This window comes from Myripristis murdjan, chromosome 24 (assembly GCF_902150065.1).
Source record: "Myripristis murdjan chromosome 24, fMyrMur1.1, whole genome shotgun sequence".
Lineage (NCBI taxonomy): Eukaryota > Metazoa > Chordata > Actinopteri > Holocentriformes > Holocentridae > Myripristis > Myripristis murdjan.
This window is the reverse complement of record NC_044003.1, coordinates 15,623,854-15,638,581: the sequence shown is the minus strand read 5'-3', so window position 1 is coordinate 15,638,581 and position 14,728 is coordinate 15,623,854. Positions and strand designations below refer to the sequence as shown.

The 14,728-nt window shown below is 41.9% G+C and overlaps 2 protein-coding genes across 2 annotated transcripts in view; one reads left to right on the top strand and one right to left on the bottom strand.

Moving 5' to 3' along the window:
- ryr3 (ryanodine receptor 3) overlaps positions 1-5,705 on the bottom strand; it is a 136,831-nt gene extending 131,126 nt beyond the window's left edge. Inside the window, exon 1 of the mRNA XM_030047858.1 lies at positions 5,658-5,705. Coding sequence (XP_029903718.1) covers positions 5,658-5,705 — 48 coding nt within the window. The remainder of the gene's footprint in view (positions 1-5,657) is intronic.
- Positions 5,706-11,279: 5,574 nt separating this feature from the next.
- Positions 11,280-14,728, top strand: part of LOC115356209 (formin-like) — a 34,182-nt gene continuing 30,733 nt past the window's right edge. The window contains exons 1-2 of the mRNA XM_030047282.1: positions 11,280-11,304; positions 12,044-13,737. Coding sequence (XP_029903142.1) covers positions 12,297-13,737 — 1,441 coding nt within the window. The 5' untranslated portion in view covers positions 11,280-11,304; positions 12,044-12,296. The remainder of the gene's footprint in view (positions 11,305-12,043; positions 13,738-14,728) is intronic.

The window sequence follows — 14,728 nt, the reverse complement described above, 5'->3', positions numbered from 1 at the left end:
TTGACATTTCCCATGAGCCTTTTTCCAACTACAAGTTCAAAATTGTCAGCTAATATAACTGTCCATCTGCATATATTCATGTTATTTTCTATTTTCTTTCAGACTGACCTCATAACACCTATTGTTTACATGTCTTGATGCAATCTCATGAATTTTAATGTAACTGCAGGTTTTCCAGGAACTGGCTAACTCATACAGAATAAAAAATCCAAACAAATCTCTCTCTCTCTCACACACACACACCACACACACACCACACACACACACACACACACATCCACACATACACATCACACCACACACACCACAACACAACACCCACACATACATACAATACATAACATACATACACACCAACACACCACACACACACACACACACACACACACACACCCACACACACACCCATCCTTAGTAAGTTGAGGTGCTCAAGTCCAATACACTTAACAGGACCAACCTCAGCTGAAACCCTTGTATCTCATTTACCTGCATGTGCAAAGCCAACTTAGTGAGGCAAGGTCCTGCCACCGTTACATCAAGGTTGTGTAAATGACAGGAACGGGAGCAGCTCACTGTCCTTCAGTGCTTGATAATGGGGAGCTGCAGCTGCCAGAGAACACAATGTGGCCCTGCCATCAGAGTCTGCTCAATCAATACAGAGGAAATCCTTCCCATTCACTTTAGATCAAGCTGAGGGAAGTTCACTGGACGACCGTAGGACACAAACTCTCTCTCTCTCTCCCATAGCAGAGGCAAACTTTGCAAGGGCATAAACAAGTGCAAAATATCTGTTGCATAATGGAATGGTGGCTCTTGCTTCTATCAATGATTCCAAGACAGTATCGCTTTTCTTTTCACCAAGAAATTATTTTCCTTTATGTCAGCCTTAAAAGGACAGTGGTGTTTTTTGTTTTGTTTTTTAAAGTCATCAAGGTTCCCTGTCCTTTCAATTATTTCCGGTTTGTCTGCACACAAAGTCAGCATTTTGTACAGTGTGACAATCAATTTCCACAGTAAACATGAAGCTGCCATATGGTCTGGTCAAAATGTACTTTTTTTATCCTTAATTCATTGAGTATGGGTTAACTGTTTGCACATCAGTGCTGCATTACATTACACTCTGTGTCCTCTAAATCACTTGACACAAGTATCCACCAGGAAATATTTCCTCAAAAACATTTTGGCATCCAGACTTTGTCACATTCATGACTTTTTATTTAAGGTGTCACTGTAAGCTGGGACATCAGTAAAATTCAACCTAGATTTGACCCAATGAAGTCTTTTTAGAAGCAATAAAAAACACTGAATGTTAAAAAAGTCATTACATATGCAATGCAGTGCAAAATAATTGAAGGAAGTGTAAACTAGGTGTACACAAAGTAAATGGTGTAAAACCCTAAATGAGGCGGCTGGACTCCGTTAAAAAAATGATGGGCTACATCTTGGGTCATCTCTTCTTAAATGACACTTGATTTTTAAACTTTTAAACCCCTATCTATTCTTCAGTCAGGAGGACTGCCCAACCTAGCACAACACCATTTGCCAATAATCAAACTAATTTCTAAGCATATTTTCAGGTGTCCTCAAAAGTGGTTTAAGATAACACATATTCTCACTGGCCTACTGGAACAATAATGCCCCCTCATATTAAATCCAAACCATGCACCTTCAAAGTATCACACTTCAGTACACCACAATATCCAATCTAGAAATGTCTCTGATTTTCTCTGTGCTTCTCCATGGACAACAAGATTATGGACCTGTGACAAAGGGAGATAATCCAACAATAACCACTCCATTGTCTTGTCTGCTATTTCAACTTGCAACAAAAGCCACTCAACAAGAACAGTCTCACTTTGCTGTGGACAAATGATTAAATGTGCTCCAGATGGTGCAAAGCATAACGGAGGTGTAGCACATGTAGATTTGATGTACAGTCTTTGTCACTTTAATGGACATTTTGCTGTTTTACAGCTAAAAATCTTGTCTTTTTCTGTTTCAATGCAACCATCATGTTCTGTGTACAATACTTTGTAGTATACAGCTTTATAGAATGCTGTATATTACTTTGTGGTAACAAGCGGCTGGTTTCTAAATGCTAGTTTATCCCTATAAAAATGGTGTTAAAGTGCCACTGGTCTTGTGCTGCCCCAGCTTAAGCACTGACCCTGGGTTTTGATGCCAGGGGACCAGGGCTGTATGTGCTGTGGAAGCATCAGCTTTTAAAAAGCTAAATTTAAACCTCTCGAGTCCTTGCCTTGGTATGCAGAAGGCTTCCAGAACAACATAAACTCCAAATAAGCCCTGAGGAGCTACTGCCGGACTGGAAGCTGGGATCACCTGGCTGCTTTTAAAGGTGCAGGAGCAGCTAGCTTCAGCTCACCTGGACTAACCATATTTCCTTTCAGAAAAGGTAGATACTTGTTTTGCTGTGGGTCAAAGTTCTAACCCTTTGGGTTTTTGAAACCTTTTCAAAACAAACTAGTTAACTGAGAAAAATAAACAGCAGTCAAGCTAGAGACAAGGCTGTTTTTCTAAACTTCATAAGTTGACATTTTGGAGCTGTAACATTTTCACCCCAGAAAAGTAAGAAACGATCTGGTGTCAATTCAATGAAGCAGCACAATTCTGAAATAAATTAAACCACTACAGTGTTGTTCTTTAAAGCAAATCGCATCACTTTAAACAGCAAAGCAACATTCATATTTGAAACATAACAATAAATAACAAAGTCATGGTGATACAATTGATAAGACCAAAGACTTGACATCATTATCAACTGGCACTACAACTACCCATTACAAGTTATAGTATATAATATCACTGTCATTCACAAATCAATATTTTGATCAAGATAAACACAAAACACAAAATTGAGCAAATCTGAATATTTGCAATCAACAAGATTGAATTCTTTCACCTTTTGGGGGCTGTTTGAGCTACAGGGCTCATCATCAACTCCTGAACGTGATCAGAGTTTTGCCTCATGACTTCTCTCAGCTCTCCCATGTATAGATGCATAATCTCAAGACATCACAACAACCCTGACATTCTTCTCTTTAAAATTAAATTTCAAGGTAAAAAGTTTGCCACAACTAAGGAAAATAAATTCTTGATGATCAGTCAGCACCAAATACAGTGGTAACTTAAAACAGCTTTTTTGGGCGTTGCTAGAGATAACAACAACAGTTTAATATTTTGTAGCTCCAATGACAGCAAAGTGGGGGACCAAAGAGTGAGAGAAGGGCTATTAAGTTACAGCGGATATCCCTCTTCACCTTGTGGCAGAGGTGTAACATTTTCCTTCACTCAGTTGCTTTTCATTGCGATTTCCTTTGACAGAGAAGCTCTCATCGCTGCCAACTTTCCCAGTGTTGCACTTCAACAGCAAGGTGAGACTTAAGGCACACTCCACAAGTTGCACAGCAGGCTGGTATTTAATCAGAATGTCTAGACCTCTATTGCTAGATGACAGTGGTATCAAATACCAGAATGGTTTGGGTTGAGGATGCACTGCAGCAGATACCTGGTGACCACTTCTCAAACTACAAACAGATTAGTTCTTCCAAACACCTGGCAGACTGTTCTATCTAGGAAAAGCTAGAGCTATTTGAGAACTGCAAAGACAGTCGTTGCCTTACAAACTCCAGCACAAGTTGTCCTCTAAGTAATTCAATTCCTAGTTGCAGACGAAAATTGAAAACTATAAATGTCTAAGAGAAATGCTACAGTAACTATTGTTAAATTCAAGTCAACTATTTTTGAATCACCCGCTGAAGACAAGCCAGATGTACCCAGGCTCATTGTGCAATGCTAAACAGATTGTTATGTATTATATTTCAATTAGCACCCTTATTGTGGGGCTTCCTGCAAGGGCACATTTCTCTCACCATTCCACGTTTATAACAAGGCTGTGGGTCTTCAGGGAAGCCCCCGACACATGTCACTGTTGTAATCAGATAATCAAGATGCCATTGTGACACAGGAATCCAAAAGGCGTGGCTCAGTACATCACAGGCATGCTGAATAGCAGGACCCTTAAATACAGCATCCTCCCTGTCACTGACAACCAGCCAAGCCTATATAGCTTACATATAGACCAACATCTCAAACCAATGATAGAAGCATATGCACCTGTTTTCAGAGGTCCATCTTGTCATGACCTGGAGGCATGTCAAAAAATGTATATAAAAAAAACATAAGTATAAATAAGAAGTATAAATAAGAAACATTGTTTCTCAATTCCTAATCAGCTATGTTTTCGGATATATTATGTACCTGCAGGACACCAGTTATAGCCCAACAACATGCAAGAGAGGCACTCCATTCCTCCCATGAGCACTATAAAACAAACACATTAGTCACTCAAGGCAGAGGCTAATTCGTTTACTCAGACACCAACAGATTTCAATCAACAATGCGAGAAAGTCTCGCCAAAAACAGTCCAAACTGTCTGTAATAATGGCCTGTTGGGTTCTATCCACCAGTGGTTTTCAAAGTGTGGACCTAGACCCTCTAGAGGTCCTTGAGGGGTTCCAGGGGTCCCCAGGAACCCAGCATAATAAGGATTTGTTTAATTTCATTAGAATTTAATTCACCAGAAATCACCCTAATTAAAGAATGCATTTATATTCTAATCACAAGCTTCACTGTCCCTATGTCTCCATTGCCATCTAGCCTGCATCCTACAACAGTGATACAACTCAATATTACATCAACACCAATTATCTTTATATACTGGGCCATGAACAAAAAAATTGGCAGTGTAGGACTTACACTGAATCTATATGGGAGTCTGTGACATGAAAACATGTCACACATGAGAAGCCCTATGGCACATGTGCAACCTGAGTCAAAGCTGTGACACAAGACGTGCTGGTCTTCATACAACACCTCCCCTGAGTCAATTAAAACTGCAGGAGGCAAGAATATGTGCGGTCAAGCTGCCTTGCAAGATAGCCTATTCCCGACACACCAACATACAACCTGTCATATCATTTACAAGCATAACTGCTGCCCATATCCACACAGAGCAGGGAGACTGTAAGCAATCTGCGTCAAACAACTAAAATAGTAATTGCAGCGGGCGGCTTGCGTGTGAGCACAACTTATTGAAACTCCTCTCCCTGGGCCTGACAATTTAACCAGAAAAGTAAAATAGTAATGCCTTATTACGTAAAAAATGTTGTCCTACAGTGTATGGGGGAAAAATGCATGTTGAATAATATTTTTATACAGTCATTGCCAAGGAATTGCCAATGTCAGATCCATCAGCAAACGGTAACAGATGAAGGCAGTGAAAACGGCAAGCATATGTTAGGTGGTTTTTGCCCTTGCGCCTGCAGATGAGACTCTCACTGAGATTCCCCACAGCCAAGAGTCCTGTCGACAGGTGCGACGGGGTCCCGGGGTGCAGCGCACAAACCTGCGGCAACTTCCGAAATGCTTTATTCATGCAGAGGCAAAGCCGTAATAAATGCACAACAACCCCGTTTTGTCGCAGAAAAATAACTTCCACGATATGTAACTCTTGGAGCGGGGATTCGCCCACTTATTGACAAGCTGGACCTCCTCTGGGCAAAGCGTTAATTGGCTGCAACCGAGCGTGAACTGTAGCGTGATCAACGGTACAACCGACGAGAAAAATCTTTACTTACAGTTCTCAAGAACTGGATCTCATCTTCCCCTTCTCCGCCCTCAGCCATGGCTGTGAAGGAGCCTGCTCAGACTCTGAAAGCCACAACTGACTGTCCAGAAACGCGACGCTTTGCCCCTCAAGCCGATATTAGCATAGAGCTCATCCACAGCCATATAGGGCAGCCCGGCCGAGCCCCTCCACCCCACCTCCCCTCCTCCTCTCCCTCCTCCTATTCCTCCTATTCCTCCCTCCTACTCCTCCTCCCTGCGCCCCGACGCCAGCAGTGCGGACCTGCGGACGGACGGACCCGGAGCATCACATACATGGCGAGCGCTGCAGGGGTGCAGATGCTGATGGGATGGGGATGGTGATGGTGATGATGACAGTGATGATGAAGGTCAGAGATGGTGAGGATCGGGCTGCAGGAAGCGACACTACACACTCCTACACTTTTCCAGACCTTGTAGTAGTTTACCCACCCCAACCCACCCCCACCTCATACACTGATCTATAATAAAAACTAGCGACATGTTGGAGTGTATTACAGATCAGTACACACACACCCGGGAGTCAGCAGTTTAGTTCACGCCCTGCCTGGCAATAATGCAAGGTGGTCTGAGGGTAGCAGTGAATGGCAGCACTTGGACTGAATGCTAAGTTCTCTCTCTCTCTCTCTCTCTCTCTCTCTCTCTCTCTCTCTCTCTCTCTCTCTCTCTCTCTCTCTCTCCTCTCTCTCTCTCTCTCCTCTCTCTCTCTCCTCTCTCTCTCTCTCTCTCTCTCTCTCTCTCTCTCTCTCTCTCTTCTGCGCTCTATTTATTTAGAGAAATATATTTCCATGTTTTTGCAAACTTGGCCTAGGAGGTAGATAAAATTCCCCAAGTTAGTAATAGCAGGCAGCTCATATTGTAGCACTGGAACCTTCTGAAAGGAATTCATTTTAGGGTTTGCTTGTTTGCATACTTGGTTGTTCACCATCCTTACTTGCTTATTTAAAGAGCTACAAAGTGTGTTAAATTGAACGTTTTTTCTTGGAACCCAAAGCCCAAACTTCAAACCCACTTGCAAAGTTAAAGACTTTATTGGTCTACAATCAGCCTAAACAGTAATTTTCTAATCCAGTAATAAAGGCTAATTGGAACATAATTAAACTACAGTGGTGAGGACAGGAGAGCCAACATGGAAACAGCAAAATGTGGTACTTAACATATCTTAATTAAAGTAAGGACTAATGTGATATTTGAATGTTTTATCATTATAACAAAAAGCAAAGCTGAGTTGAAATAGACATGCATCTATTTGGAAGCCACAGCTAAAAATCATGTCAATGAAGCATTCAAAACAAATGACTTAATAATAGTCTAATATCTTGTCTGAATTCAATAATGGTGCCACTTTATCCCCAGAAATTGAGTCTGTAAGTTTTAGTGGCAAATGATATTGTGTTTGCCAGACGCTGTCAGTTCCAGTTGAATCTATCAAGAGCTGTCAATTTAGTACACAACTGTTGTCAATAATGCAGTTAGTGTTGCTGAGAAAGGGCTAGTGTGCTCAGCCAAAAACGTTTCACCTGCTTGTAGGTGACAGGACCTACAGGGAAGCCTTCAGGCAGGGCAATGACTTTATTCATAAAACCTAAATCAGTGATGCTCCAATATAAAACCTTGTGCTGCTCCATTAAAATGAACTGGGAGATATGGCAGGGAGATTTTCTAGGAATAAGGTTACATTTTCTGATTCAGATCTCATAACACAAAGTATAAAGTTTATTTTGGGAATAAATTTTGTTCACACTCAAACTCGCCACATAATCTGGCCTTGATTTTACAAGCCAATTAAATAAAATCCTCAAGTAAAAGTTTCTGGCCAAAAAACTGATGGGACTGTCTTAGATCGCATGAAAACCATAGCCTGTGTGAGTTATTACACTTAATGGATTTTACCTTTAGGATTACTCACTATAAGAAACAGGTATAAATCATCAATCAACATTAGTGGGGAGTCCAGAATTCACTGAGCACTAAACTTCATTCAGTTTCATTCACTGGAGCAGGAGATAGATGAGAAAAGTCAACTGAAGTCCCACTTGAAGAGGAGGGCAGGGTCATGCCTGCTGCCAAGGGCATTGCTGACATCTAGTGGACAGATCATTGTAGGTTTACTTCCAATCATAGGTTAGATATTCACTTCCAACCATTAAATAGGGTGTATCCATCACAATACATCTGAATTTTGGTGTGTCCAGGCCTATGGTTATTATACAGCATATTTGGTTGCCTGTGCTGCATTACACTGATTAACTGCCATCCAAATGGCATCACTCAAAGGACAAATTCAATGTCATTTTCTCTGAGTGGCACACGATGAATAAAATTTGTTGTTCACTGAAGTGTCTTTTCTCTCAATCTCCTTTTCTATCTGTTTTTATTACAAATATAAAAGCACCCAAAGTCTTCAGCTACACGTCTGTAACCTGTTCTCTAAAGTATGTACAGGGTAATTCAATCACCGTGGTCTGCATTGCAGGTTTTTCAGCCCGTTGCTTTGTGAAGCTCTCGCTGATCATTTACAATGTCACTCTAGGCAAGAGAAGCTGTAGGGATGTAATTCCTCTTCAGTGCCACAACCAGTGTTGGGAAGATTAAGATGTAATGTATTATTGATTAATCCATAGCCTACCTGGATAAAACTGTAATCCATATAAAAGGAATAGCCTAGTTCATGTGAAATTAAATAGGCACTTTGTTTCAGTTCACCGACTTTAAAAGACGTTCATCATCTGCAGGCAATATTTCAAGACTGTAAGATGACACAATAGCCATGACACAATAGCCAACACCATGCTTTTTTAAAGCCAGTGGAAACTGCAATCAAATAATTTTAAGTTTCCCCAATGCACTTTTAGAAAAAGAAAGAAAGAAAGAAAGAAAGAAAGAAAGAAAGAAAGAAAGAAAGAAAGAAATTTAGCAAGATTGCCTTATAGACAGTAGCTGTGGCCAGGGTGGGGTGAATCATTTATTTACAGTTTGACAGAATTCCCTTATTTAAGCACAAATTGCCCATTTTAAAGTTAGATTTCGTCATATGCAGCAATGTACCACTTTTCATGATAGACACTTGTGTTCAGTATAAAACCTTTTTGTAGGTTAAATGAGTTTACCCCACAAGGACGTCAAGGTACACTGGTTTAGACTCGTTACTACATGTAGCTAGCTACCTAGCCAGCATTTAGCCCAGAGTTAGCTTACTCGACTGTCCAATGCCTAGGCAACAACATGTTTATTATTTATAAATAAATAAATAAATAAGGCAACGACTATGTAGACTACTCGTCTGATGAACGATAGGATGAACAGTCCAAAGTTGTACTTACACCATCGTAAAGTCCAAGCTGAGTTACTTGTGCTATGGTATCGTATCATACCGTATCCTATTGTAACGTCCGTTGGGTGTTTTGCCGTGCGTTTGGCGTTTAGGCTACATTACTATTTGCTATTTATGTCACACAAACTAAGCAATAATTGCCCATTTGTTTGATAGTCACAATGTTGGCGAGTTTTTAAAAAATTGCTAATACCGCGATTCGGCAAACCAATAATGTTGCAATTCAATTAAGTTCGTTTGTTTAAGGGCGGAGCTTGCGCGTGTTGATCCCAGAATCCACAATCGCGAAATATTTTTTTCCTAGTAACGCGATGGAATTTTTAGTGACCTACATTAATTCTCTTCCGCCTTCTCTAACTCCAACCTGAAACAATAAGCCAAAATGAGCATCAAGAATATAAAAACTCCGTGGCCGTCCTAGGGAAAAAATGGGACCCCGCAAGACTAATTGAACACCTGAAGCGGAGGTTCCGCGGGAAATAATCCAATTATAAGACCAAGGCGATTCCCCACACAGGAATAATGGGCACATTTCGTCTGACAAATCGACAAGAGGCTGCGCGGCCCGGTGGCAATGACTGAGGAGAGGACCAGTGTCAGATTGATCTGTAGTAGCAGAAACTGTGATAGCTCTCCTTGTTGAGGATGAGTTATAATATTTGGAATCCGATGTGCAGCATAGTGTTTATGTTCAAAGTCACCAGCCATCCTTGTAATTGTAACCGTTCTCCAGTATGATTTTTTAGAGACAGTAGCTCAGTAGAATACACACAATACAATAATCCAAATTAGAAATTAGAAAGGGGAGGGTGGAGGAGGGGGGTATCCTGGAGAGGTGGCCACACTAAGGCGCTGCTGATGGAGGAGATACATTGATATTATATAGATAGATGTTGTTGGCCATGGTACATGGTAAAGTGGCACATGTGTAGTTTTTTGTTTGTTTTTGTTTTTATTTACTTATTTTTGATTTTAATTTTTTTTGTTTGTGCGAGTGTGTGTGCGCGAGCGCACTCTTTGCCAGCACTTCAGTTAGGCAGGAGCAGTATGTGCTGTTTCGTGAGCCGAATATAAATGGTGTGAAGAACCACGCCACCAGCAAGAATAATGGGACCAGCCCACTGCTTCTTTTTTATCTTGGACATTAAATCTCAAAAGATAATGCTTTCCTGCTCCCTGTGGTGTCTTGAGTAGCCTGCAACATTAGCCCAGTCAACATGAACTCTTCCTTTAGAAGTATCTACGTTACTATGTTGTTGTGTTTTCAATGACTATCACAAAGCACTACTAACCTTTTTTCTTCAAACTTTGTTTTCTGATATCCTTGGCCATGACAGCTGGCCAGCATGTCAGATTAGCCCAATGCACTCACCGCGCACTGTGCACAGCTCAGTATGGTGCGCTTCTGACCTACATAGAGACACATAGACTGCATGGTCAGTGGCTGACACACAGGACAGATGTGAGTTACAGAGTTCAAGTTATAAAGAGAATAATGATAGCCCATGAATTCACGGCCATTAATCACAAGATACCACGTTTTCCTTCACGTGTGCAAGTGCTTATCTCAGTCGTATCCGCTCTGCTGTGTCAAAGTGTCGATCCTATCAGTTACCTCTAACTTCCTCTTGCGAGAATAAGCGGTTTGGAAAATGAATGAATGAATATCTCTAACTCAGACTGCATTACTTTTGTATGAAGGTCGATAGCAAACATCTGACTCAACATCGGAGCGAAATGGTTCCAGCATATGAATTAGGACTGCATTTATCATTGCCGTGACACCTCTACCACCAAGCAATTCAGGATTAACAGAAAACCAATCCACTTTTGTCCCAGCTGGTCCCAACAGTTGGCCTTGCACATAGCTCTTGTATAATAAAACAATTAATATTGGTCCAGCATGATATTTCAGCCAATTCTACAATGTGAGAAAATAACTTATTTTGAGCAAGATTTATTAAGGGCTACACATCTTGTGCCTATCCACTATAGATTGAAGTCAACTGTAGAGGATTAAATTGATTAGTTGCAAATCCCCATTGAGCCTACCGTCTGTTTGTTCATATGCTCCCTCAATACCTGTCACTCCTCAGGGGATTACTAGTTGTGACTGTTATCTGATGAGCCAATAGAAGTAAATCAAAGTGCCATCGGTGGTGATGATTGGTTGAAGTTCTTGTCTGTCACTCCAGTGGGTGGACAGTCATCCCATGTCACCTGAACGTCACTGTAACTCCAACAGAAGAATATCCTGCTATTGGATGGAAGGATGTATCATATGGGTGAGTGAGTGAGTTTGCCTAAAGAAATCTTTTGCTTCCTTTTTCCTTTTTTGCATATTGTAGATTTGCTAAAGGTTGTGAATTTTAATTATTTTGATGTTTTTTAAAAGTACTAGGGGAAAATGTTTTCAAAAGTATCGGGACTAATTTAACCAGCAATAATGAACTCTTATTCTGGTAGCCCTCACAGCCTTGTTTTTGTGGGCAGACAGCAAAGCTACATGGGACTATGAGCAAAAATGAACTTGCAATCTGTGTAATAGAAGCTTGCTTATTCTTTGATAATTGGTGTTTGTGATCCAGGGTCAGGGAAGTTTATCAAGTGTTTTATTTGTTTTCAGAACCTTAAAATTTATCATTACATAACATTACTTTTAATTTGACAGATGTATATTTTGATTAAGGGCAAGTCACAGAAAGACTTTCTTACAAGTACATTTTCTCAGTGCAGACATATATGCTGTACTGTATGCAGTGTGTGTGTGAGTGTTATTGTGTTTGTTTGAGGGTGTTTGCAAACATATGCACATAAACTGATTTGAATTTACCAAGGCATAAAATCTATCCTTTTTTTGTGTCAGGGTTCATGAAGTGGCCCATTGGTGATTGACACTTTCTTGGTCATAACAATCCAGAGAAGCTGTCCTTCTGTTAACCAGCCATTGTCTGCTGACCTATAGCAATCAAACAAAATCATGAAAGGCACTCACACTACCTTGCATCTCTATATCCCCATCAGAGAGAGAAGCTTTCTCAGTCCTTCCCTCTCACTCTGCGGGGTCCCGACTTCCCCATCTAAGGCCCCTCTCAAGTACCAACCAGGACTAAACTCCTGTTGCAAGGAGGAGGAACCAGCTGAGACAGTGCAGAGGGGTCAAGCAGACAAATTTGGCCTCAAGGATTATAAAGAAAGCCTCAAGGCAGTGGATGGTTCTTCTGAGCTCCACTGGCTCACAGACCTGTTACCGCTGTGTTCAGAGTGCCAGGCATTCATGGGCATGGGCAACCACCAGGGCACTAAGACTAAGCCGAACCTGCAGAGTTATCTGGATAGGCAGGACATTTCACGGAGATCCCCCAAAGCTCAGATCCCTAGGAAGAGAAGGAAACGAATGGAGGGTCTAGGCTGCACCAGCACCCTTCAGCACACTCTCAAGCAAATGCCAGGGGGTCAGCGGGCAGCACCTTGGGGAAGGGAACTGAAGAAGCTTTTGATATTGAGCACTCCTACTTTTGAGGAAACCCAAGAGTGGGACATAGAGGAACAGAAGTTGGCCATCTGCACTCCCACTGCCAGGAGAAAAAGAGCCGTAGGAACAGAGATAGAGGAGAAAGGTACTTCAGTGTTGGAAGAGATGGAGAGGAGTCTACAAGACCAAACCCTAGTATGGGGAGAGAAGCTGCCAGACCCCTCTTCTACACTTTCTTTGAGATATTCTGGCCAGACACGCCTTTGTTCCCCTGGAGAAGTTTTGTCTCTAAATGAACAACTTACTCCTGATGATTCTGATACAGACCTCTCAGAGTATGACAATGACATGTGCACAACATGCATCTCTACGGATAGCCAACAAAGGGGCCAAAATAGCACCAGTCATTCTCCAGACAGGGTGATCGCCCAGGCCCTTTGCACTGCCTGGGTGGCCAACCAAGCAGATGAGAAGCAGATGGCAGAGGTTGTGGAAGATAAGCCTTCCGAGCAGCAGTCTGAGGAGCTGGGGAAAAGGGACGCAGTCTGGCGAGTAATGGGGAAGATTGAGGAGGTGGAGGGGATCATACGTCGGGTGAGTCTCAGCAACACAGACTGGATCAGAAACACGACAGAGAGGAGAGATGAGCTCCAAGTTACCTCAGGTGAATGTGCGGATGAGGAGGCCACATCAGAGACTACACAGCATCTCCAGATCATGCAACATAGATGCCAGCCTGAATTCCGTGGTCATCCACAAATGCAGACCCAGGACATGGGCTCCAACCAAAGGAAGCCTCTCCCTGCTGAAGAGCTTCGTGCCCTGGGTGAGGCTCTGAACCAGAGTCTGCGCCAAGCCCTGAGAATGGAGGGCTTAGTGAATGGCAATGACTGGGAATTAGTGAAAGCAGTGAGTGACGACTTTGCAGATGCTTACAAGATGTGCGGCTTTAGCGATGGACAGAACCCCTCAGAATCACCAGGGAGGTCTCTGAATCTATCATCTGATCCTTTTGATTTGACGGCTGACTTCTCAGTGGCGCCAAGCGATCTGTCAGCACCCTGTCTTTCCACTCGTGCGGAAATTACCTGTACCCCTTCACCCTCTCTCTCTGCAATTCTGGATGTGTCTCCAAGAACATCTGGCAGTTTTGAGGACAGATCTCCTTTCCTGTCCCATATGTCTTCCTCCTGTCTGTCCAATCCTGGGCCCAGCCATCACTCTCTGCCTCTGACCCTGACTGGTAAGCAGACAGCAGCCAACTCTAAGGGTGAGATAAGGTCAGTAGCAGATGCAGGGGGCTTGGAGATATGGAAGTGCTACCTCAGTCTCCAGTGGGACAGAAATGGATCAGTGGAATACCACAAAGAAGGTGGCTTGTTTAGATATTAGAACTTCTTAAAAATAGAACCAGACTTAGACCTACAGATACATCTGTGAGACAGAAGACAATCTGGCCTGTGTGCTCTCTTCAGGTTAAAAAAAGAAAAAAATTAAAGCTAAAATAAATGCTACCACTACTACATCAGCTTGTACTACCTCTTCTAATATTGCTACCAAGTTGAAATAATCAAAACACTGAAACAAGGACATAGAATAGGAATTCAGTGAAAGCCAATTTTCCATCTGAAAACAGCGTGATAACATTTTGTAGTAGTGTAGAGTGAAGGTCTAGACAAACTGTTGACTTTTCAGAATTCCATTTCCATTTCATATAGTGTCTCTCTTTTTATGGAACATTTATTTGTGGAAAGTGACATGGATTATGTCGAAAAGAGTGGAGGACATGCATCAGAAACCATGAGCTGCATTTGAACCCATGTTGACGCACATACATGTGGCCTACTGAGCTATCAGAATGGTACACATTAGTGCATCTTTTCCAGACGTCACTGTATTTGTTCATTTCAAATTCTGTTTATAAGAGAAATTATAAAGTTCTCTGAAGGACTTCAAAAGGCCAGCTGTCACATAACGGTGCGGTTGCATTGCTGGCTGACATTCTCTCAGCTGAATTTTACAGTTATGCCTCAGCCACATGATCAACTGTGTGTCACGATCATTTCCGGTGGATTATGCAAGACAAAATGCCTTACATATATTGTAATTGATATTCCATGTTTAAAAGGGTGTGTGACAGTGGCGTGTGTAGACATGGACCAGCTGTACACGCTGAAATAGAGACATAACATTGACATTTAGTGGTTGGTTAGTCGAGTGAACAGAATAGGAAG